General features: G+C 50.2%; 1 protein-coding gene across 2 annotated transcripts in view; it reads left to right on the forward strand.

Moving 5' to 3' along the window:
* The first annotated feature begins 402 nt into the window (after positions 1-402).
* SUSD2 (sushi domain containing 2) overlaps positions 403-25349 on the forward strand; it is a 79073-nt gene continuing 54126 nt past the window's right edge. For both annotated transcript variants that reach the window (XM_063303146.1, XM_063303147.1), the window contains exons 1-4: positions 403-558; positions 2466-2670; positions 23005-23156; positions 23575-23742. In XM_063303146.1, the coding sequence (XP_063159216.1) occupies positions 489-558; positions 2466-2670; positions 23005-23156; positions 23575-23742 (595 nt within the window). In that variant the 5' untranslated portion in view covers positions 403-488. The remainder of the gene's footprint in view (positions 559-2465; positions 2671-23004; positions 23157-23574; positions 23743-25349) is intronic.

Below are 25349 nucleotides of genomic sequence, written 5' to 3' on the forward strand. Positions count from 1 at the left end.
CACCAGAGAAGAACACCACAGAGAAAGGACTGCATAAGAGAGAGACGCTTCTGCTCTCATACAGAGCGTGGGAGGCACCCCTACCTGCCAAGACCTGCCTTCCGTTTATCTAGGTGTGTGCAAGGATTCCTGCCCTCCGCAGGGTCCAGACTGGATGATCCCGCTGAGCCCTATCAACCCTAACATGGAATGGATTTAATGCTGCACCTTGCAACCAAACTCAGCCAGAAAAGAATGTCTGTTTTGGCAGCCCAGGAGCAAAACCAGCAGAGCAAATGCCTGCTATTGGTCCCTGGCATCTGATGAAAAGTGAGTCTGCCAGCAGTGGGTGGGACCTCAGGAGGAGGAGGAGGAGGAGGAGGAGGAGGCTGTTCTGTGTCAAGTCAGCATTTCCCAGTTCCAAGGTCCCAGTACTGCCTGGAGACAGACAAAACCTTTTTCCCCTTCAGGATCAGAATGCCAGTGGAAGAGAACTTCTACCACCAAGTATGAAGCTTTCTTGTACCAGCAACACCTTTTACTTCTTTCTTCTCTGTGTCATTGTGCTGCCCAAAGCAGGTAGGTCTAATTTTCCATCTTCCTTTGGAAAGGAAAAGTCTTAAAGCGGAGGTGAAATGAGATAGGCTTATTGCACAGCCCCTCTGATTAAACTTCAGACTGAATTGCCTGACTGCGTAGTTGGACCCCAATGCTCTTCACCCAAAGAGAGAGGAATCAGATATATGGCCCTCCCACCCACCCTTTTGCTATCCTGCAGCCTTCCCAGGCTCCCCGGGCAAAAAGGGAGAGAACTGCTGGGAAGACTGATCTGAAGGATCATGGAGACTCTCAAGAGGGGCCATTGGCTGGACTCCTTAGGTCATGCTGGGCCTTTGCTGCTAGCAGAATGGGTGCTGCTGATCAAGGGCCAGCAAGAGAAGCTGGCATGACAAAACAAGAGACCTCACATGGGGAAGGAGAAGGGGAGAAGAGGGGCACAGGGCTGAGCAGGCTGTCAAGAGACCCCCACTCAGCCATTCAAAAGCACCCTCTCTAGAGGAGCAGGCCACACCTGTTGCTTCTCAATCCAAAACATTTTCTGTGTGGCAAAAGCAAGAAAAGTGCAGTTGTACTGTATCTACTGAAAGGACCTTAATGGATGTTTGCTACAATATGGAAGAATTCGCCATAGAAACTTTACATGGAATGAAAGAAAGAGGAAATGTACAAAATCTGGACTTGGATACATTTGGCAGACCATCCAATGTCCCTGAGTAATAAGGGTACCAGATCTGGTCTGCAAAAATCCAGATGCCAAGAGGGATAAAGAAAACACCAGCTCTTGCTCTTATAACTTTATAGCCCTAGTCGAGCAGTTTTTGCCAATAGTTGCTCAATACATTGTTCACTATGTATGAGTATTGTTTACCTGTTTTTTCTTTTGATTCACTGTAACTAAGCAAAAACATTGTCAATTGTCATGGAATTTTGCCAAAGTAAGGAGCACAACACTGAGGAGAAGACCCATGTTCATTGCAAGGATCATTCGGTGCCTGCTTTACAAGGAAGAGGGACCCTGAACAATAGGAAAGCAAAGCTTTTTATAGAGGTTGAGTGCTACAAGGTGGGAGATCCTGAGGATCTGATTGGCTGGCCAGTTTGGGGAAGCTGGGCAGGTCCTTGCCCCTGTACCTGGGGCAGGTTCTACTGTTAGGCAAAATGGGTCTGTCAGGAGGGCAGCAGAGCTGGGGAAGCCCCTTGTTAAGAAGGTGGAACACTGAAGTCATCAGCTGATAACGATGGAAGGTTGGGGTTTCTTTAGGCTGCAGTTTTCTTCTGAGGGTTGCCCTTGGGCTGTGCTATGAGCGGGTGAGGAGGAGGCTTCTATTCTTTGGTTTAGATGGGATTGCATGGGGGCTTTCTCTGGGGCAGGGAGGGTCAATTTGGGTCTGATAGGGTTAGACAAAGAGGGGAGCTGGTCACATGTACAAGACAGGGAGGAAGGAGGTGCAGCCTCCATTTTGTTTGTTAAGTTTATTTTTTCCGGCACATCAATTAAATGGGGCAAATCTTCCACAGAAGAAAGTTTGTGTTCTTTTTTTTTCCCATGTAAAGAGTAGTGAACTGGAATTTGAGCAGATGCTAATTGTTCCCAGAGATTAAAGAGCAGCCCAAGCTGACTGTAAATTCCTCCCACTTTCTGCCTGGAAGTTTAGCCAAATCCTAGGAGATATTAAAGAATTGCATGCTCATGCATTGTCTTTTTTACACGTGTAAAAAAGAAATGCATGGTATCTTATTCCAGTTCAAAGGTGGAGGTGTATATCACTAAAAGGATACAAGGAGCACAGAAAGATTTCCTGGAAATGTTTCTCAGAAATAACCAACTGAAATCCCTAGATGTAAATATAGGTTTCAGAATGATTATATGAGCAAAAAGAAGATATTCCCTTTTCCCAGCCAATCTATTTCTGTTTTCTAACTAGGAACCCAAACCTTTTGCTCAAATCATTGTGGGAGATTCCTAACGACCTGCTCATGTCATGCAACCTGTGACAGCCTGGGAATTTGCTGCCCTGATTACTGGGAATTCTGTGTGAACATCTCACCATCCTCGGGTACCCTGCTTGGTGGAAAAGATTTCACTCTCCTAAATGTGACCATTAAGGCACGCGTTCCTGTGACATGCAGGTGAGCCAAGAAAAAGCATTTGGCTCTGTGGCATCATAGGGGAAAGTTGGAAACCAGTTCAGTAATTAACTTAAGATGTTATGCAAATGCAATGTTATGCAAATGTAGTTTTCTTTTCCATCTAAATCCAGTTCAGCTATACTAAAGTGATGTTGATAATGGATGAGGGCAATTAATTAAAGTTTAATCTAGCAGATAGAAGAACAGTTCAACCTGTCTTAGAACCATAGTCTCAAGGGGTTGGAAGGGACCTTGGAAATCTTTCAGGTCTCCAAACCTGGAGCCTAGTGCAGGAACCCTCAGACCCACCCTGACAAATGGCTGTCCCATCTTTTCTTGAAAACTTCTAGTGATGGAGCACCCATGATTCCAGGAGGCAATTATTCCTTTGCATGGTAGCAGTCATGGTCAGGAAGTTACTCCTTACTTCAGGTTTGGTTCTCCCTTTGTAAAGTTTCCACTCACTGGTTCTTGTCTTACCCTTGGATGTTAAGATCTTGGATGGCCTTTCTTTACCTCTTGTGGGCATCTTTCCAGCTTAAGACTATGCCCAAAGCACAGACGTAAAGTACTGCTGGTAATGTGTGCCAATTAACACATGAACTGCTGCATTCTGGACCAGTTGCAGTTTCTGCATGTTCTTTAAAGGCAGCCCCATGTGGAGTCCATGGTGGTGGTTCAGAAGAGCAGAGATAATGACTCGAGCTCTGAGCAAGGTTCTCCCTTTATTTGCTCCTCAGGGCTTGGGAGTTTTTTTTTTTAATGTTACTCTTGTTTTTAATTGTACTGTTGTACTCAGGTATCTAAGCTGTTCAGAGTTGGTTGTGACTGGAGCAACAGATAAGCCTAATAAAACAATAAATGGTGAGAACCATTAGTCCACGCTTGTTCCTTCACAGGTTGGGCCTCTCCACCAAGACACAGCACAAAGAACCAAGATGTACAAATAGCAACTTAGTCTTGCCTGAGTTCAGCTGTAGCCTCTTTCCTCCCCTCCAAACTTTTACAGCCCCCAGACTGGGACAAGACCTCCACAGCTTCTCTAGAACAGCCTGAAGTGCAAGATAGATAGACATCATCAACCTATTGATAATGTGGCATCCCAAACTAATAAATGACCTCTGCAAGCAGCTTCATGTATGCATTAAAAAGGAGCAGGGGGAGAACTGATCCCTTCCCATGGCATTCCATAAGCCACCAGAAACTCCTCCCTGACAACTATTGGCTGGAACTGCCAGCTAAGGAAGGCACGAAATCACTGCAAAGTGCTGTCAATCCCCAACCCTTACAGATAGTCCAGAAGGACACCGTGGTTAATGATATTAAAAGCTGCACAGAGGTTGGACCACTCCCCAGCTGACTGTTGTCCAAACAAATGAAATCCAGGAAGGGCCTTTTTATGAGGAGGGGCACATGCTGGCAAAATCCCTCCTGCAATGAGCCATTAATAATTTACCAAATCCAGCTAAGAAGGTCCCCAGAGCAGCCAGGTGGGACATGAACTCCCAAGTGGAGATGTCATTCCAGCAAGCACCCTATCCACTTTACCCAAAGAAGCACCAGGTAACATGGCCAGATCACCCCCATCACCACATTGGACTCCTCCCTTGAAGGGTCAAGACTCCAGCAAGTTAAATTATTTTACTGGCAAAGTGCTATGCAAATTGATCACAGTGGCCAGGGGGGAGATTTTAATATTGGTTTATAATGTGCTTGGTCATATTTGACTTTCATCCTCCTTCACCAGTAAACCAAGGAGCCATGCAGAATTGGCTGAAAGAGAGAGACCATTCCAGAGCAGTCTGTTGCCACTGACTAACCAGGAGTTCCATAGAGCTACATGCCCAGTCGCTGGGAAACCACTGTCAGAAACCCTTATGGTACCTGGGATGAAGTCTCAATCATGAGACCATTCATGATTGGCAGCCAGTCTCATGCAGACCAGGAAGTGATCTGAGATTATGGTAATCCCTTCCAACCCAGGTCACAAAGCAATAGCTCCAAAGCAACAGCAAGATCTGGTATGTATTTGCCTGAGCATATCAGGCCAGAGCTTGGGACAAGCCCATAATTGCCATGGTGACGATGAATCCCTAGGCCTCGTGGACATGGCTCCCAATACATGGAGGCTGAAGTTCCCCAGCATCAGTACATGAAAAGTCTCCACCATCGTCTCAGAAACCATCTCCAGAAACTCAGGAAAGAATTATGAGCAGCCAGGTAGGCAGGACACCAGCAGGATCCCTACTTGTCCTTATAGCCCAAGTTCACACAAAGGGATTCAACCATTACCTCATCACCATTTCCTCCTTGCAATGGATTTACAGTCTCTTTGGCTTTACCTTTGTTTCTACTGTACCCAAAGATCCTTTTTGTGTATCTGTGTGTGGTTTTTGGCATCTCTTACTAACTATAGCCTTTCTGGCAGTATTCCAACAGTTTCTGGAGACTGCCTTGTATTCTTCAGTAACGTTTCCCTCCTTCCATTTCCTGTGCATGTCCCCTTTTCTCTTCTTCATTTTAGAGAGCTTTGCATTATCCACACTGTCCTTTTAGATTCCTCCCTTTTTTTTTGTTGAGATAGTTTGCATTTGTGTCTTCACAAATCTTGTATCTTGTTTCATAGGAATCTTGTTCCATAGGAATTTCATCCATCCATTGTTCTCTTTACAGACTTGAAGCTAGTGGATCTGACCTACCTTCCCTTTGATTTCACAAAAAAAATGCCTACTCTTCCTCATTCAACCCCTTATTATCCAACTGTCCAATATCTCCCCCTGCAAAGAGAGAACCCTCACAGCACCCAGGCACCCTCCTACTACCACCTCCACCCCTAGCTTCACCCTCATCCTATGTCAGGTCTAGAAGGGCCAAGTCAGGCAGCTGTGTCACTGCACTGGAGTACTCCTTCCAGGCAGAATCATGTCTTATCTCACTGTCCAGCTTACATAATAGTCCTTTCCTAGTTTTGTGTTGTCTGCAGGGGAAGGAGCCAACCAGAAGAGTCAAAATCCTCTCTCTTTATCTGACATGCTAGTCCTGACTCTGTTCTCTGATGGCAAGTTCATTGGGAACTCCTCTGGTTGCCATGTTGACCACAACAGTCCCAGAGGCCAAGACTGTCTTACTTTGTGCATCACCAGATCTGCTTCTGTGCCAATGTTAGAGTTCTGAAAATTCTGCTAAGTGAAGGGTGGACTTTGTCAGGGACAGACACAGATTGTTCTTTGTCCTCCCCCACCAGTTGATCTTGAGGTCCTCATCCAAATCCTTCTGTATCCTTTGATTCCCTCAACTGATCTCATGGTCTATATTTCAATCCTTCCATGGCATTCCAGCACCCACCACACTCTAAAATCACAATATTCAAGATCCCCAATTCAACTTTTTTATCTTCCTCCATATTCTAATAAATATTAACACACTCATAATTGCTCATACCTACAAGGAAGCAAAAACAAAGATGGCAAGGACCTAACAGAAGAAGAGCTCAAGAAAAGAATATACAGAAGACCCGTATAGGAAAGATAACAATATCAGGGATAGCTTTGACGGTGTGGTCAGTGAGCTAGAGCCAGACATCCTGAAGAGTGAGGTTGAATGGGCCTTAAGAAGCATTGCTAATAACAAGGCAGCAGGAGACGACGGCATCCCAGCTGAACTGTTCAAAATCTTGCGAGATGATGCTGTCAAGGTAATGCATGCTATATGCCAGCAAATTTGGGAAACACAAGAATGGCCATCAGACTGGAAAAAATCAACTTATATCCCCATACCAAAAAAGGGAAACACTAAAGAATGTTCAAACTATCGAATAATGGCACTCATTTCACATGCCAGTAAGGTGATGCTCAAGATCCTGCAAGGTAGACTTCAGCAATTCATGGAGCAAGAATTGCCAGATGTATAAGCTGGGTTTAGAAAAGGCAGAGGAACTAGGGACCAAATTTCCAATATCCGCTGGATAATGGAAAAAGCCAGGGTGTTTCAGAAAAACATCTATTTCTGTTTTATTGACTATTCTAAGGCCTTGGACTGTGTGGACCATAACAAATTGTGGCAAGTTCTTAGTGGTATGGGGATACCAAGTCATCTTGTCTGCCTCCTGAGGAATCTGTATTAATAACCAAGTAGCAACGGTAAGAACAGACCACGGAACAACGGACTGGTTTAAGATTGGGAAAGGAGTACGGCAGGGCTGTATCCTCTCACCCTACCTATTCAACTTGTACGCAGAACACATCATGCAACGTGCTGGGCTTGAGGAATCCAAGGCTGGAGTTAAAATCGCTGGAAGAAACATTAACAATCTCAGATGTGCAGATTATACCACTTTGATGGCTGAAAGCGAGGAGGAACTGAGGAGCTTTATGATGAAGGTGAAAGAAGGAAGTGCAAAAGCTGGCTTGCAGATAAACCTCAAAAAAACCAAGATTATGGCAACCAGCTTGATCGATAACCGGCAAATAGAGGGAGAAAATGTAGAGGCAGTGGAAGACTTTGTATTTCTAGGTGCAAAGATTACTGCAGATGCTGACTGCAGTCAGGAAATCAGAAGACGCTTAATCCTTGGGAGAAGAGCAATGACAAATCTCGATAAAATAGTTAAGAGCAGAGGCATCACACTGACAACAAAGGTCCACGTTAGTAGTTAAAGCAATGATATTCCCAGTAGTAACATATGGCTGCGAGAGCTGGACCATAAGGAAGGCTGAGAGAAGGAAGATAGATGCTTTTGAATTGTGGTGCTGGAGGAAAATTCTGAGAGTGCCTTGGACTGCAAGAAGATCAAACCAGTCCATACTCCAGGAAATAAAGCCAGACTGCTCACTTGACAAAATCACTAGGATCCAATCCATGCTAGACTCCAAGCGTGAGGCAGGGTCTGTGAAGATACCAAGGGATCATACTTACCAAGTTATCTGGGAACAGTTTGATCCTGTTGGACCTGAGGAAGTGGACAGAATCCTCCAGACAGTAAATGCCACCACTTGCCTATTAGATCCACGTCCCTCCAGCTAGAGGGGCATGTGGTTGGGTCCAGACAATGGTTAATACATCCTTGAGGGAGGGGGTGTTTCCAGCTGCCTTTAAGGAGGCGCTGGTACAACCCCTCCTCAAGAAACCATCATTGGACCCTACTGTACTGGATAATTTTCATCCAATCTCCCACCTCCCCTTTTTGGGGAAAGTGGTTGAGAAAGTGGTGGCGTTACAACTCCAGAGGATTCTGGAGGAAACAGATTGTCTAGACCCCTTTCAGTCAGGTTTCAGGCCTGGATATTGGACAGAAATGACATTGGTCTCACTTATGGATGATCTCTGGTGGGAAAGGGATGGTGTCATGCACTGCCTACCTTCGAGTAATACACAGACACTGATTCCGTGGAACAGGCTCTGGTTTATTCGCAGTGTAGATGCAGTATAGGAAAAAAGCTGAGAGTGACAGGAGCACGCCGGTGCGGGGTTTAAATACCCCGCGCCGGTCAGCGCCCCCTCACTCGCGGTTACGTCACCCCCCTTTGTCCAACACGTTGTCCTGCCGGTAGGTGAGGGGTTGCGAGGCCCCGCTGGCGTTCCGGGATCGCCCATCATCGGTTTCCCTATTCCTCCGGTGATTGCTGTCAGCTGGGCGATCTCCGTTGCGTTAGCGTTAACAGCTTGGGTGTGCCTCGCGATCCGTTTAGCCATTGTCTCTTGTCCTTCAGTCTTTGTAAGTTGATGGCTACTTATCTTGAGCCCCTTCCCCTGTTTCTTTGTTATTGTCATGTGTGCCATTGCGCTGATGTCTTCAGCTCAACGGCACTCATGACATAATGCCCCCTGTCCGAATAGTGCCCCCCCCCCCCGGTTTTCTGGTTTTTTACCAGGAGAGCTGTCAAAATGGTTTTTTTTTTTTTTTTTTGAATTTCCCGCCGGAGTATTTTTCGCCCCTCCCTTTGTTCCGCCCTCTACCACGTGCCTTTCTAGGGTGTGTTCTCAGTGCGCATGCCCAGGTCACACCCTGGGCGTGCGCATGCTCTGGCCATACCCTGTTTGTTTGGCTCAGTTCGACGAGGAGAGAGGCGTGGCTGGTCGGGTGCTTATCAGCTCCAGGTAGAGCCCTTCTTTTTTATTCGAAGTGCGTCGCCTTTGTTATGTGTGCTCCTGGGCGTTGCCCCCAGGATGCACTGTTGACTTGCTTGTCACTCCCCCATGGGCCCGGGGCGGGGGGAGGGTGCTGGCGACCGCTTGTTACTGCCTCGTGGGCCCGGGGCGGGGGGGGGAGTCCCGGGGGGGGAGGTCCACCCAAGTCGCGGGCTTGGGGGGGCCCTTTCCCTTGGGGCAGGGTAGGCGGGGGGAGCGTGGGGGAGGGGTTATGCAGGTGACGGCTTGCTAGCCTTGGTTTTGGCTTGTCGGGGTATGCCCGGTGAAAAGCCCGGGTCAGGTCAGGCGCGTTAACGTTGTGCGCCGCCACCCATTCTGGGTGGGGGAATTGTTTCCACCTGACCAAATAGTGTAAAGTTCCCCGTTGCCTGCGAGAGTCGAGTATGTCCCTTACGTCAAAGTGATGTTGCCCGTCGATCATCACCGGTGAGGGCTGTGGCGTGCTTGGGTGCCATCGAGAGGTGGTTGCCAGTTTCAGGAGGCTGGTGTGGAACACCGGGTGGAGTTTCCGTAGGTTGTGTGGCAGGTCCAAGCGTATTGCCACCGGGTTTACTATCTGCGTGACTCGGAACAGCCTGATGTACTTAGGCCCCAGTTTTTTCCAGGGTTGGGATGACTTTAGGAATTTGGTGGATAGGTAGACCATATCCCCCGCCTGGAACGTCGGTTGTTGGCGCCAGTGCTTGTCGGCCTGCTCTTTGTAGGCCGCCTGTGCATCCTTCAGCGCTGCCGTGATTATTGGCCACGATTCCGCGATCTTCCGTCTCCAGTCGCTAGCATCCACCTGGGGTTCCGGGGGTTGTGGTAGCTCCGGTATGGGGACGAAGTCGCGTCCCGAGACTACCTCGAACGGAGTTTTCCCCGTGCTCGTGTGGACGGCGTTGTTGTATGCGACTTCGGCGAACGGGAGCAGTTCGGCCCAGTCGTCTTGATGATAGTTGGTATATGAGCGTATGAATTGCTCTAGGGTGGCATTGAGGACCTCTGTGGCTCCGTCCGTCTGGGGGTGCCAGGCAGTGGATAGGGCCTGTTGGGTCCCCGTCAGCTTTAGGAAGGCCCGCCAGAATTTGGAAGTGAACTGTGTGCCCCTGTCGGTCACCACACGGGTGGGACATCCGTGTAACCTGTACACGTGGATGAGGAAGAGTTTGGCTAGTTGTTGTGCGGACGGGACCGACGTGCAGGGGATGAAGTGGGCCTGTTTTGAGAAATAATCCTTCACCACCCAAATGGCCGTTTTCTTCTGGCTGGGTGGGAGGTCCACTATAAAATCCATAGAGATTTCCTCCCATGGACGGGAGAGTTCTGCCACCTGTTGTAAAAGCCCCGCGGGTTTGCCTGGTGCCCATTTGGCCCTAGCGCACGTTGGGCAGGACGCTACGTATGCTTTCATGTCTCGTCTTAGCGCGGGCCACCAGAATTGACGCCTTGTTAGGTGTAGGGTCTTGAGGAACCCAAAGTGTCCCGCTTGCTTGGCGTCGTGTGATCTATGCAAGATCGCTTGGCATTGCGAGTCCGGGACATAGATTCTGCCTTCCCCCCATGCCAGGTCCTGTGCCATCGTTACCTTGTCGGGGTTTGCCAGGAACCAGGGGTCGGTTTTGAGGGCGGCTGCGAGGTCCGTGCGTATCCCCCCTGGTAGTTGCGGTTGGCGTCGTCTGGTCACAGGTTGTCCCGCCGTCGGTTGCACCGTAGAGTCGAGCTGCCTCCAAGCACCGCTTCGGGTGGTCACGGCCATCCCCAGTTGCGAGGCGGATAGGACCGTCCCAATGGTGTCTGGGGCGGGCTCTTCGTCTTGGGGCAGTCGGGAAAGGGCGTCGGCCAGGAAGTTCTTTTTACCCGGCATGAACTTCAGCTGGAAGTTGAAGCGGCTGAAGAATTGGGCCCATCGGACCTGTTTTGGGCTGAGGCGTCTGGGCGTTCGGAGGGCCTCGAGGTTCTGGTGGTCGGTCCAGACCTCGAATGGTTGGGTGGCTCCCTCGAGTAGGTGTCGCCATGTTTCTAGCGCCGATTTTACCGTGAAGGCTTCTTTCTCCCAGACATGCCATCGCCTTTCTGTCTCGGAAAATTTCCTCGACAGGTAGGCGCATGGTTTCAGGAGTCCTGTGGGGTCCTTTTGGAGTAGGATGGCTCCTAGGGAGAAGTCTGAGGCATCGGCTTGGACCACGAATGGCCGTTCTGGGTCCGGGTGCGCGAGGATTGGCTCCGTGGTGAACAGCGCTTTCAGCTTGTTGAATGCGGTCTGGCACGCGGGAGTCCAATTCAATACTGTGCCCGGGTTCTTGGCGCATCGGGTGTCCCCCACCCCCTTGGTTTTGAGGAGGTCCGTTAGGGGGAGGGCTATCTCTGCGAACCCCCGGGCGAATGACCTGTAAAAGTTCGTGAAGCCGAGGAAGCTCTGGAGTTGGCGTCTGTTGCGGGGGCGTTCCCAGTTCAGCACCGCCTCGACTTTTGCAGGGTCCATTTCTATGCCATCTCCAGAGATTCGGTACCCCAGGTAGTCTAGGCGCGCTTTATGGAATTCGCACTTTGTGGGTTTGGCATAGAGCTGCGCCCTTCTGAGTTTGTCGAGGACTTGCCTGACTAGGGTCACATGTTCCTTGTGCGTTTTAGTGTAGATAAGGACGTCGTCTATGTAGACAAGGACCCCTTTGAACAGGTGTTCATGCAGGACCTCATTGATGAGCTGCATAAACACCCCGGGGGCCCCCGCGAGTCCAAACGGCAGCACTTTGTACTGGAAGGCGCCTAGGGGGCAGTTGAACGCAGTCTTCCATTCGTCCCCCTCCCTGATTTGGATGCGGTAGTACGCCTCGCGAAGGTCCAGTTTGGAGAAGACTTTGCCCGTGGACAGGTGGGCGAGCATGTCTTTCACCAGGGGTAAGGGGTATTTGTTGGACAGGGAAGCCGCGTTTAGGCCCCGGTAGTCGGTGCAGAGCCGTAGGGTGCCGTCTTTCTTCTCCCGGAATAAGACGGGGGCTCCGACCGGTGAGCATGCTGGCTCTATGAATCCCCTCTCTAGGTTTTTATTGATGAATTCCCGGAGGGTTGCCATCTCCTTTGGGGTCATCGAGTAGATCTTCGGTCTAGGTAAGGGGACGTCGGGCAGCAGGTCGATCCGGCAGTCCGTCTTGCGGTGGGGGGGTAGTTGGTCAGCTTCCGCCTCTCCGAAGACCTCGGAGAAGTCGGCGTATTGTTCCGGTAGGTCTGCTGTGGTAGCGGTGTTGTCCTGTGTAGTCGCCTCTTCTCGTCCCACAGTGGGGTTGGTTCTGCCCGCCGGCACTGGTGCCCGATACTCGCCGTCGCCAAATGTGAAGGTGTGGGTCACCCAGTTGATGCGCGGGTTGTTTGTCGCGAGCCATGGCATTCCCAGGACTGCAATGGGCCGTCCGATGTGGGTGACAACGAACGATGTGCGTTCGGTGTGAGTGCCCATTTGCAGGGTGACCGGCTCGGTTTGCATCATGGCTGGTTTCCCTCCCGCTGTAGAGCCGTCCAGCTGGTGAAATGCCAACGGCGTGGGGAGGGGGAAGCAGCGGAGGTCGAGTTTGGCGACTAAGTCGGGGTGGATGAGGTTTTTTGAGCAACCCGAGTCCACTAGTGCCGCAGCCGTAGTGGCTCCGTTGCCGGCAGAGAGTTTGATTGCCGCCATTATCACGGAGCTTTCGCTGTTCCGTCGAGGTGGTCCGCGCTGCTGTCCCACCGCCTGCCTCACAACGCGTTTCAGGGCAGGCGGGGAGCGTTTCCCGCCGGCTGGTCTGGGTCTACGTCGTCCTCTTCCCCCCGGTAGGCGTCCCAGCCTTCCTCTGGTGTCGCTGTGGCTCCGGTCATTCGGTGGTGAGGGGGCAGCGGCGGGTTAGGTGGTTTGGGGCTAGTTTTCGGGGTGGGTTTAGGCACACTGGTCGGCGGTCGGTTGGCGAAGCAATCTGCCGTCTTGTGCCCTAGTTTACCACACCTCCCGCAGGGCCCCCGATTAAGTTTCTTTGTTGGGTATGTGGGGCCGGCCGTCCCCACGTGTGATGCGGGTACCTTTTTGCAGGTGTAGTTCGTGTCTTCCGTCGTTGTCATGAGGAAGGTGTGGTGCGCGTGTTCTGCTTTCCCCGCGAGGTGGATCCACCCGTGTAGAGTTTCTGGGTCGTCGCGGTAGAGGGCCCATTGAAGTACGTCGCGGTTGAGCCCCCTTTTGAACATTTCCAGCAGGGTGGTCTCAGACCAGTCGTTGACCTTCCCCGCGAGGGCTTTGAACTCGAGGGCGTAGTCTGGGACAGTGCGTGTGCCCTGTTTAAGTCTTTGGAGTGCGCTTTTCGCCCTCACTTTGGCTAGTGGGTCCTCGAAGTAGCTTTTCATCTCATTGATGAAGGCGGGGAAGTTGGCAAGGGCGGGGGAGCTGGACTCGTACAGTTGGACGTACCAGTCCGCCACCCGGTCTTGTAGTTTGATCGCCACGGCAGCGATCTTGTCCGCTTCGGAGTCGTAGGAGCGTCCGTGCCTCCCCATGAACTCCCTGGCGTTCGTGATAAAGAACGACAGTTTCGCGGGGTTCCCATCAAAGAAGATGGGGAAGTCTTTTGGGGCCCGGGCGTTTTGTGCGCCCCTTCCTCTTGCTTCCCGGCCTGTGGTGTCGTCCGCCTGGGCCGTCTGTTGACCTTCATTTGGCCCGTGGGGGTTCGGCGCTTCGCTCGGGATGTGGACCTGTGCGGGGACGTCGTTGGGTGGCGCGGGGGGCATGAGCGACTGAAGCATGGTCCGGAGTTCCTTCAGTTGGGTCTCCATGGCCGCGAGTCTAGCTTGTGCGTCCTCGTCCGTGATCCGCGCCGCCACTGGGGCCGGTTCCGTCGGTGCGTTGGCGGGGGTGTGTTGCCGGTGGGGTTCAGTCTCTCCCGGGCATTGGTCCCCTTCCTCCGCCGTCTGCTGGGTCGCTTCGTCGTCCTCCCCCGTGTTTGCCGCCATTGGGCTGCCACTCCCCGTCCGTTGCTGGGGTGCGATATGGGGCGCAGGGTTCTCCGCTGGTCTCGGGAGGTATGTTGCTCCCTCCCGTGGTCGGGTTGCCTCCGTCGCCATCTCCCCTTGGGGTTGGAGCTGAGGCTCGGGTTGGGTCGGGTGGGCGTCCATGGCTCCGGGAGTCCGCGGTGCCTCTGGCCTCGATCGGTCCTCCTCTGCTTCTTGCCGTGCGGCTCGCCCTCCTTGCCCGCGTCGCGCCGGCCTCATCTTCCTGGTCTTCTCGCCGTCTACTCCTCCCGCGGCTCGTTGTCGTCCGGTGGGGCTCGGCGAGGCTGAGTTTATGACTCTCAGCTTTATGTCATGCGCTGCCTACCTTCGAGTAATACACAGACACTGATTCCGTGGAACAGGCTCTGGTTTATTCGCAGTGTAGATGCAGTATAGGAAAAAAGCTGAGAGTGACAGGAGCGCGCCGGTGCGGGGTTTAAATACCCCGCGCCGGTCAGCGCCCCCTCACTCGCGGTTACGTCACCCCCCTTTGTCCAACACGTTGTCCTGCCGGTAGGTGAGGGGTTGCGAGGCCCTGCTGGCGTTCCGGGATCGCCCATCATCGGTTTCCCTATCCCTCCGGTGATTGCTGTCAGCTGGGCGATCTCCGTTGCGTTAGCGTTAACAGCTTGGGTGTGCCTCGCGATCCGTTTAGCCATTGTCTCTTGTCCTTCAGTCTTTGTAAGTTGATGGCTACTTATCTTGAGCCCCTTCCCCTGTTTCTTTGTTATTGTCATGTGTGCCATTGCGCTGATGTCTTCAGCTCAACGGCACTCATGACAGATGGGGGTAGTGCATCCATCCTTGCTCTTCTTGACCTCTCAGCAACTTTCAATACCATCGACCATGGTATCCTTTTGACTCAGCTCAGGGAGTTGGGGGTGGGCAGCGTAGTTTTGCGCTGGTTCACCTCCTTCCTCCAGGGCCGGTCCGAGTCAGTGGTGATAGGGGGGGAGAGATCCAACCCTCGACCTCTCCTTTGTGGGGTGCCGCAGGGTTTGGTTCTCTCTCCTCTCCTATTTAACATCTACATGAAACCACTGGGTGAGATCATCCATCACCATGGGATGAGATATCATCAATATACCGATGATACTCAATTCTATATCTCCATCCCGGGTGAGGTAAGTGATGCTGTGACTGCCCTCTCTTGGTGCCTGGGGGCTGTAGGGGTCTGGATGGGGAACAACAGGCTTCAGCTGAACCCTGGTAAGACCAAGTGGCCGGGGTTAAGTGTTCCTCCATATCCGGGACTTTGTCATCTTTAGTTCTGGATGGGGTTGCACTGCCCCAGACAGACCCGGTTCATAATCTGGGGGTCCTCATGGACTCACGGCTCCTGCTCAAAGAGCAGGTGGCAGCCGTGGCTGGACGGGCCTTTGCACAGCTTCATGTTGTGCACCAGTTGCGCCCTTTCCTGGATCGGGAAGCCCTTCGGACAGTCACTCATGCCCTTGTTATCTCCCATATAGACTACTGCAATGCACTCTACATGGGGCTACCTTTGAAGAGTATCCGGAAGTTTCAGCTGGTCCAGAATGCGGCCACGTGGGCTATTTTTGGTGCCCCTAGAAGGGCGCACATAACACCTTTGCTACGCGAGCTACATTGGATACCAGTTTGCTTCCAGGTCCAATTCAAGGTGTTGGTTATCACCTTTAAAGCCCTACATGGCATGGGACCAGGTTACTTGAGGGACCGCCTCTTCCCTGTATCATCAGCCCATCCCACCTGATCATGCAGAGAGGGCATGCTGCGGACCCTGGAGAAGATGCTGATGCTAGGGAGAGTGGAAGGCAGAAGGAAGAGGGGCCGACCAAGGGCAAGATGGATGGATGATATTCTGGAGGTGACAGACACGTCCTTGGGGGAACTGGGGGTGGCAACGACCAATGGGAAGCTCTGGCGTGGGCTGGTCCATGAAGTCACAAAGAGTCAGAAGTGACTGAACCAATAAACAACAATAAACAAGGAAGCAACCTGTTGCCATCTCGCAATAACAAAACAAAATTAAGAAAACAAACCAATCACTGGGCTATGATTTTCTATACTGCAAACCAGTTTTTCTGGTCTGCCAGAGATCTAGCACAATGGCATTACTATTCCAACATGTGGGATTGCCCATAATGCTTCCTCAGAAGTTTGGGCAGGGGTGTTTTTTCCATGACTTTTGTTCTGCAGCTATGCCTTCATCACTATTTCTGTGTGGTACGTGTTGTAGACCAATATGACATAGAGCTTGCATTAATGTCTCTTGCAATTGATTGAATGTTCCCTCCTCGTGGATATATGGTGCTATTGCTTGCAAATACTTTTTTTTAAAAACAACTATTTCTGAGCAAGAGGATACCATCTGCATCATGAAAGTAGCTACATAGAAACCAAATGATGGATTGTCAGGGGATGGAGGGAAGCAAGCCTCTCCCAAGGGATGTTCTGCTTGTGAATTCTTGCTGTATTGGGGTTAGGGAAGCAATTCTTCCTTCGTTCATCCTTCCTTATGGTCCAGCTCTCACAGCCATATGTTACTACAGGGAATTGTTGTTTATTTGTTCAATCTCTTCTGACTCTTCGTGACTTCATGGACCAGCCCACGCCAGAGCTTCCTGTCGGTCGTCAACACCCCCAGCTCCCCCAGGGATGAGTCCGTCACCTCTAGAATGTCATCCATCCATCTTGCCCTTGGTCGGCCCCTCTTCCTTTTGCCCTCCACTCTCCCTAGCATCAGCATCTTCTCCAGGGTGTCCTGTCTTCTCATTATGTGGCCAAAGTACTTCAGTTTTGCCTTTAATATCATTCCCTTAAGTGAGCAGTCTGGCTTTATTTCCTGGAGTATAGACTGGTTTGATCTTCCTGCAGTCCAAGGCACTCTCAGAATTTTCCTCCAACACCACAGTTCACAAGGATCTATCTTCCTTCTCTCAGCCTTCCTTATGGTCCAACTCTCGCAGCCATATGTTACTACGGGGAACACCATTGCTTTAACTATGCGGACCTTTGTTGTCAGTGTGATGTCTCTGCTCTTAACTATTTTATCGAGATTGGTCATTGCTCTTCTCCCAAGGATTAAGTGTCTTCTGATTTCCTGACTGCAGTCAGCATCTGCAGTAATCTTTGCACCTAGAAATACAAAGTCTTCCACTGCCTCTACATTTTCTCCCTCTATTTGCCAGTTGTCAATCAAGCTGGTTGCCATAATCTTGGTTTTTTTGAGGTTTAGCTGCAAGCCAGCTTTTGCACTTTCTTCTTTCACCTTCATCATAAGGCTCCTCAGTTCCTCTTCGCTTTCAGCCATCAAAGTGGTATCATCTGCATATCTGAGATCGTTAATGTTTCTTCACTACAGGGAATACCATTGCTTTAACTATGTGGACCTTTGTTGTCAGTGTGATGTCTCTGCTCTTAACTATTTTATTGAGATTTGGCTGTCTTGTTAGTCCTCTATTATTATCCCTTCCAGAAAGGACATTGTTGTTATTATTATTATCATCAACAATAACAACAACAATGTCCTTTCTGGAAACTGGTTGGGATGAGGGCTGGGAAAGTTGGAGCATCAAAGGAAAACTGTTCCAGGTAAGTGTAGCATCTCTTCCTTGAGAAACATTCCCTTCCTCTCTGGGTCACCTTCCACAGTTTAGCTTGTTAGGTTCCCCCAGGTGTGATCATAATGCATCTACCCAAGCAGTGCAGCGCCAGGGGGGGACACATAACTTCATTCTCAAATCAAGGCAGGGCAGGGCCAACATTCCTGACAACTGTTGCTGGACTCTAACCCTGTTGACAGAGCTATTTTAGGCAAGCTGAGTCAAAAGGAAGAAGGACCCACAGCCAGTGAAACAGCCCAGACCCCTCAGCATGCCCAGAGATGGTGGCAGCCTGCCAAGAGCTGAAGAAGGCTGACACACACCAGGGTCTTGGCTCTGGTGGTTGCAACCCTCCTCACTTTTGCTCGAAGCCTCCAAGGGGTTGCAATCCACAGTTTGAGAATCCCTGCTGTCGGAAGCAGGGCCAGTGTTGGAAGGGGGCTCGTGGATGGATATCACAGTGAGAAGATGAGAAGGAAACAAAGCAGCCACGAGAAAGGCTCCTGCCAGCAGCATTTGGCATTTCAAAGTACTATCTGGAAAAGCACGTGCTGCACAGGTGTTTCTACAGCAGGGCCTGAAGTCTCCAAAGGAAGTGAGGGAAACAGAATCCGCGGTGTGGCTTCTGGTAGTCGCTGTCAGGCCCAGTTGGGATGTGGAAAAGACTGTTCCCATAACCTCGGGGGCCGGTTCGTCATCCTGGGGCAGTCGAGAGAGTGCATCTGCTAGGAAGTTCCTCTTCCCCGGGATGTATTTCAATGCAAAGTTGAACCGGCTGAAGAATTGTGCCCAGGGGATTTGCTTTGGGTTTAGGCGTCGATGTGTTCGAAGGGCTTCCAAATTCCTATGGTCTGTCCATACTTCGAAGGGGTGGGTTGCCCCCTCTAGGAAATGCCACCAGTGGTCTAGGGCTGTTTTCATGGCGAAAGCTTCCTTCTCCCAAATGTGCCAACGCCGCTCCGTTTTGGAAAATTTTTTAGACAAATATGCACAGGGTTTAAGGGCTCCAGCGGCGTCTCTTTGTAGTAGGATGGCTCTGATGGAGAAGTCGGAGGCATCTATCTGCACTACAAATTCCTTTTCAGGATCCGGGTGGGCTAAGATGGGTTCGGAAGTGAATAGGGTTTTCAACCGGTCAAATGCTGCCTGACATTTGGGTGTCCAGTTGAGCACCGCCCCCGGGTTTTTCACTCTGCAGGTCTCCCCCGTGCCTCGCGTGCGTAACAAGTCCGTGAGTGGCAGTGCAATTTCAGAAAACCCCGGTATGAAATTTCTGTAGTGGTTGGCGAATCCTAAGAAGGATTGTAGTTGTCTGCACTTTTGGGGCCTTTCCCATTCGAGGACGGCCTGGACCTTGCCCGGGTCCATTTCCACCCCCTGTACAGATATCCTGTAGCCCAAGTAATCTAAGCTAGATTTGTGGAACTCGCATTTCGAGAGTTTAATGTACAGTTTGGCGTCTCTGAGTTTAGCAAGTACTCGTCGCACTAGTTCCACGTGATCTTTTTCATTTTCTGAGTAGATTAAGATGTCGTCAAAATACACCAGCACGCCTTTAAACAGAAACTCATGTAACACTTCGTTAATGAGTTGCATAAAGACTCCCGGGGCTCCCGCTAGGCCGAATGACAGGACATTGTATTGGAAAGAGCCCAATGGGCAGTTAAAAGCCGTTTTCCATTTGTCGCCCGCTCTAATTCGTACCCAGTAGTATGCCTCCCTCACATCCAACTTGGAGAAAACCTTCCCCGTGCACAGGTGTGCCAATAGTTGCTTAGCTAGAGGCGTTGCATACTTGTTACAAATAGATACAGCGTTCAAATTTCGATAGTCTGTGCAAAGTCGTAGAGTCCCATCCTTCTTTTCGCGGAAAAGTACAGGCGCACTGACCGGGGAGTTTGCCGGCTCGATGAACCCCCGCGCGAGATTTTTGTCAATGAATTCCCGCAATGCCATCATTTCCTGCCGCGACATCGCATATGTTTTTGGCCTTGGGAGGTGGACATTGGGGAGGAATTCAATGCGACAGTCCGTTTTCCTGTGGGGGGGGTAGTTCGTCGGCTTCTTCCTCCCCGAATACGTCTGTCAGGTCGGCATATTGTGCCGGCAATCCTTCCAGTGGGTAGTCCTCTCCGGGAGGTTGAGCGATTTCTCCCCTCCCTACTAACACGGCAGAGTCTTTGATGTTGGTCGGCACTTGGTAGGTCCCGTCGGCAAGTTCGATCGATCGGGCCTTCCAATCGATACGGGGGTTGTTGCGGGTTAGCCATGTGATGCCCAGCACGACCATGGGCCGGCTTACCGGGGCGACCACAAATTGTATGGCTTCTCAATGTGTGCCGAGTCGAAGGGTGACTACCCCCGTCCCCAGAGTTGCCGGTCCCCCTCCCGCTGTGGAACCGTCTAGTTGCTGGAATTCCAGTGGTTCCGGGAGGGGAATGCAAGGTGACTTCAAGGCCGTGACTATGGAGGGGTGGATTAGATTTCTGGAACAACCAGAGTCTATAATGGGCCCTGCTGCGATGGTTTGGCCCTCAAAAGTCAGTTCGATGATGATCCTGAGGATCGGGGCGTATTTACTCACGTTGCTAGCCCTGCACGTCTCCTCTACCACCTGTTCAGAACAGGTGGAAGTCGCATTGGTGAGTCGGAGTAGAAGTCCTCCGTCTCCATTGTGGCAGCGACTTTCCCGGTCAGTATTCGCGGCCGTGGTTGGGGTCTGGGGACCGGTTTTGGCATCATCTTGGGCAGTTGGTTCCTCATCCGAGGTTCGCTGCAGTCTGCCACTCTGTGGCCCTCTCTGCCGCATTTAAGGCATAGCCCTCGGGTCAGCCACCATTGCCTTTCTTCGTCCCATGGCGTTCTCAGTGGTGGTGTCAGTCTTCTGTCTCAGGTGGCCATCTTGTCGCTCCGGGTCGCCATACGGAAGATGTCCTTCGCATGCTCGGTCTTCCCGGCTAAACTTATCCATTCGTTTAGCGAGTCCAGGTTGTCCTGGTACACCACCCATTGCAGGATGTCGTGGTTAAGGCCCCGTTTAAATAAGTCAGTCAGTGTAGCTTCCCCCCATTCCGGGACTTTCACGGCTAGGACTTTAAATTGCAGCGCGTATTCCGCTATGGATTTCTGTCCCTGTTTGAGTCCTGTAAGGGCGACCTTGGCTTTGTCCTTAACTAGCGGGTCTTCAAAGTAGTCTCTCAGTGCCGTTAGGAATGCATCACAGGTAGCCAGGGCTGGGTCCCTGGAGTCCAGCATCTGCACATACCAATCCGCGGCTCTGCCCCGCAGTTTGGAGGCTATGGCCGAGACTGTTGCCCTCTCAGAGGTAAAGTTATGGCCCTGTTGTAGTACATAATCAGTCGCGTTTGCCAGAAAGAAGGAGGGGTTTGCCGGCTCACCATCAAACTTCACGCCAAAGTCTTTTGCGACTTCGCCCCTTGGGTTGCTTTTCGGGGGCGCTTGAGTCGGGGTAGATGCAGCCGGAAGATTCGCGCGCCGGTTGGCTACGAAGTCTTGCACCCAGTCTCCATCCCTTGGGGCCGGCGGTTGGTGAGGTGAGTTGCCGTTGGGCCCCCTTGGTCTTGCTGCCGCTACGTTCATCGCGATGTCTCGGAGTGCCTGCGCCATGGATTGCATCGTGACCTCGATCGACCGTATTCGGGCCTCGATCCCTTGGCACCAGTCTCTTTGCACTTCTGCCACCTGCTGCTCCGTCTGTCATTTGGTTAGTACTTTCGCTGATGCTCCGACGGAGTGGAGTTGTTCCGCTTCGCAGGGCGACTTTGGTTGGGGCTCGGAGGCGCCGTCCCATTCCGGTGTGTCCGGCTCATCCAGGACTACTTCTAGGTCCCCCAGCTGTATGGAGTCTTCTTCGTTGTGGCATTGTGCCGTTGCAGTCAGGGACCACTGGTGTGGCTAGCTTTTTCTCTCACAAAAAAAAATTCTTGGTAGAGGCTAGCGGGTTTGGAGGTGACTCTCGGCTTTATGTAAGGATCGTCCTATTATAAATAACGCGCAGACGCTGCTTCGAGCAAACAGGTTCAGGGTTTATTTAGATAGGTACTTGTCCAGTAAAAAGCCGAGAGTAGCGTAGCCTGTTACAGAGTTCAAATATATCCCCTCGTTCCCGCCAGAGTTCCTCCCCCCCCACCCTTGCTCCACCCCTTCACCAGATTTCCTTATTTGGTTGTGATCGAGCCATGACTGCGCATGTCTCAACCACACCCTACCTGTTCCTGCCCTGCTCGTTGTCGGGACCATGGCGTTGATGGTCGAGTGCCGGCTCTTCTCAGGTAGGATATTTCCAGGCTATTGCTTTCTTTTGTTTTCTAACTACTTCTCCTTTTCCTCTCTCTGCTTGAGGCTATCTATTGTCATGTGTGCACTGCCATGCATTTGCCCCATGGCAGTGCACTCGTGACAACGTGCAAGGTAGTTCTTAGGTTAGAGATCCTAATTTTTGGAGAATAATAGCAGGATTGATTGATTGATTGATGATTGATCAAGTGCTGTCAAGTCAGTGTACACTCTTAGCCGCCACACAGGCAAACTTTCTTCAGGATGATCTATCCTCAGTCTGGCCTGTCTCTCAATGGTGCAATCGTTGGTGGTGTAATCAAGTCAGACCACCTATAGATCACCTGTTTTTTCCCCCTTTTCCCACATGATGGACTGAGCCTGGTCATTTGTGCCTCCACTGAGAACACTAGATTGATTTGTTCTATGATCCATTTATTTGTTTCCCTGGCTATCCGTGGTATTCCAACCAACACCAACACTCAAAAGTATCAATACTCTTTCTATCCTGAGTCTTTGAACTCCGACTTTCACATCCAAAGAGTGTCTCAGGGAAATCACTGCCTACACAGTTCTGATCTCTGTAGGTATAGGAACATCATGGCATCTGAATATCATCCCAGCCCTGCCATGTGTTAGTGTGAAGTGTATTTCTTGATTGGTAGCTCCTTTACTGTTGAAAGCCAATCCTAAAAGGCGGAAGCTCTCCAACACTATAAAGAAGTGTGATAGGAGGGACTCAAAAGCAGATATTCTTTGGAGGGGCTCCTTTGGGGTGGATTGCCCCCAAGGGTATTCTAGAAGGCCTGTGGAACAGAGCACTGTGATTGTTTCTATGGTGATTGTATGTTTCAACTGTACTGATATATCATACTGGTTTCTATTGTGTATTAGTATATTTTATTATTGTGATAGCTTCAGCTGTTGTTCTTTTACACCACTGGGAGTTGATTGTCTGAAATGGTCTATAAATTCAGAAATAAAGCATAAATAAAGAAAAAGAGTTAAAGGATAAATAGGCAACAAGCCAGAAGCCAAACAAGCTTGGTCAACATTTATTTAAAGAAACAGAATAAAGCCAGCAGGACCCCCCAGAGAAATGTCCTTAGTGAAGAGCGGGGGAAGGAGAGTGATTCTGCCATGGTAAAATGAGTAAACAGAGAGTGGGGATGGTAATCAGGGGCCCAGACAAGTCAGATGATCTGATCGTGGCAACGCAATGCCTCTCCAGCAAGAGATAGGGGGTTAGGGGGTGGGCTTGCATGCAAGTTATGTCCCTTTGTGCTACTATGAAATTTCTTCTTAACACTGGCAGGTTCGCCAGGGCAACAGAGACCCAAGGCTATATTGACAGTCATGGACAGATACATTGCATCTCCCCTTTGCTCTATGAGATTGGCATTGTTAGCCTGGAAATTTCTCTTGATGGTGGACAGACATTTCCTTGGTCAGGTTCTTGGATTTCAGGTGACTAGCTTCCCTTATTTTTCTAACTGACATGTTCTCAGTCACAGAACCAAAACTAAGCAGCTGTTTTCTCCAAGTGACAGGTTGCCAGAGCAATTGTTAAAAGCACTTCTTTCTGCTCTTAAATCACAAAATAACCAAATGAAGCTGTTCTGCAATGCAATGTGGGTGGCAAAGATACAATTGGGGAAAGACTAGCCAACCTGGGTTTTCCCCTGGCTTTTACTGCTTCTGCAGTAGCACAGGTGGGATACTGCCTGCCCAGTTTTTTTCTGAGCAGAATAGGTCAGGTACTTTACATCCCTTTTTTTAAAAAAAGGCATGATATGATTAGTGGCAATCAGTAATAAGCTAATTGCCATCTGCTTGGTAATACACAAAGCAACTAACTCGATTCCTCTTTTGTTCCATACTGTAGTTCATCATAATAAAGTTTCCTCTTTGGAAAAAAGCACGTTGGTGAATGAAACCAAGTGGCAATACTATGGCACTCCAGGGACTGGGGGACACCTGACCATCACATGGAACCACTACGTGCTTCAATCCAGCCATGTTAATATAGAAGCTTGGGGATATAATGAAACAGGTACATCCACATCATTCCTGCATGCAATTTTCACAATGCAAGGAAAGCAGCTTGGATGGAAAGAAGACAGTATAAATTAACTATATGGTAACTATGATCTGATGTTCACAATTGTAGCTGAAGTAATGGAGCATCCATAGAGGAAATCTATTACCTTTTGACCTTGCTTGTGAGCTCCCAAAAGCTACTTGTGAGCTCCCAAAGCTAGGGCTACAGAAAGCTGGACAGCTAATAGAGGACAAATGAGAGCTGGCATTTGCTAGCAGTGCTAGCATGCACTGATGATGTTACCTAGTTAGGCAATGGAACTTCTGCAAGCCAACAACCAAGTTCAAAGAGCACCAAGGACCCTACAGTTCAACCCTGAACTACATATATATAACCCTAACTACATATATTCTCTTCTGTTGGGGCTAGCATTTTCTGCCAAAGCCAGCACAACAGTCTGCACATTAGTGCAAAACATGCTCCTGGATCTATCAGCGAAGGAGATCTGAGCCAGTACTATAAGGCCGGGATAGAGGGTGGGGAAAGGAGGCAAAGAATTAAAAATTGAGTGAGTGAGCAAACAGGGAGAGCAAGCAGGAGTCTACCAGTGGAGTTCAACTGGAGGAAGAAACCAAGTGACTAGAGAAGTTGTTTGCTCTCAGGAATTCTATGCTCAGCTGAGAGGGGTGAAAAGATTGCAGCTCACGCAGCAACAGTGTTATATGTGCCCTTCTAGGGGCTCCTAAGACTGTTCGTGTGGCTGCATTTTGCACCAGTTGTAGCTTCTGGATACTCTTCAAGGGTAGCCCCATGTAGGGCTCATTGCAGTAGTCTATGCGGAAGATGACCAGGTCATGAGTGACTGTTCAGAGGGACTCCTGATCCTGGAAAGGGCATAGCTGGCACACAACACAAAGTTGTACAAAGGCTCCCCTGGCCATGACTGCCACCTGCTCTTCGAGCAAGAGTCGTGAGTCCAGGAGAACCCCCACAGCTTCAGAACAAAAGTCATGGGAAGATTAAAAACAAAACAAAAAAACCACAAAATCTCTGAGGAAGTATTGAGGGCAATCCTACACATTGGAATAGTAATGGCATTTTGCTAGATCTCTGGCAGAAAGGAAAAACTGGTTTTCAGTATAGAAACCCAAAACACATTGATTGTTTCAGATGGGTTCATCTGAAATTCTATCTTGAGAGTGCTTGAGAGAAAAAGTTTTTAAGACCAGCACAGTTGGATTCATCCAAATCTTGAGGGGCTTGGTTTTCCAAAGATCAGATGCCACGACAGAGAAAACGTATCACTTAGATGGCATTTTTCCACGCCCACTCTGTCAAATCTCATGGGATGGGAAGTTATAATGAGAGATAGGCAGTTCCACAAATAAGCTGGCCCATGCAATGAAAGGCTTTAATATAAGAGAGAATATGTAGTTCAGGGTTGAACTGTGGAGTCCTTGGTGCTCTCTGAGCTTGGTTGTTGGCTTGCAGATGTTTCACTACCGAAGTAGGGAACATCATCAGCGCTGGTGAGAGTGGGGTTGGAAAAAGCCCTCCTGTTGAAGAGGACCTGGACCACTGCCAGTCAGAGCAACCTGTACCAACCTTGGGACCAGTGG

Source organism: Candoia aspera, chromosome 4, assembly GCF_035149785.1.
Source record: "Candoia aspera isolate rCanAsp1 chromosome 4, rCanAsp1.hap2, whole genome shotgun sequence".
NCBI lineage: Eukaryota > Metazoa > Chordata > Lepidosauria > Squamata > Boidae > Candoia > Candoia aspera.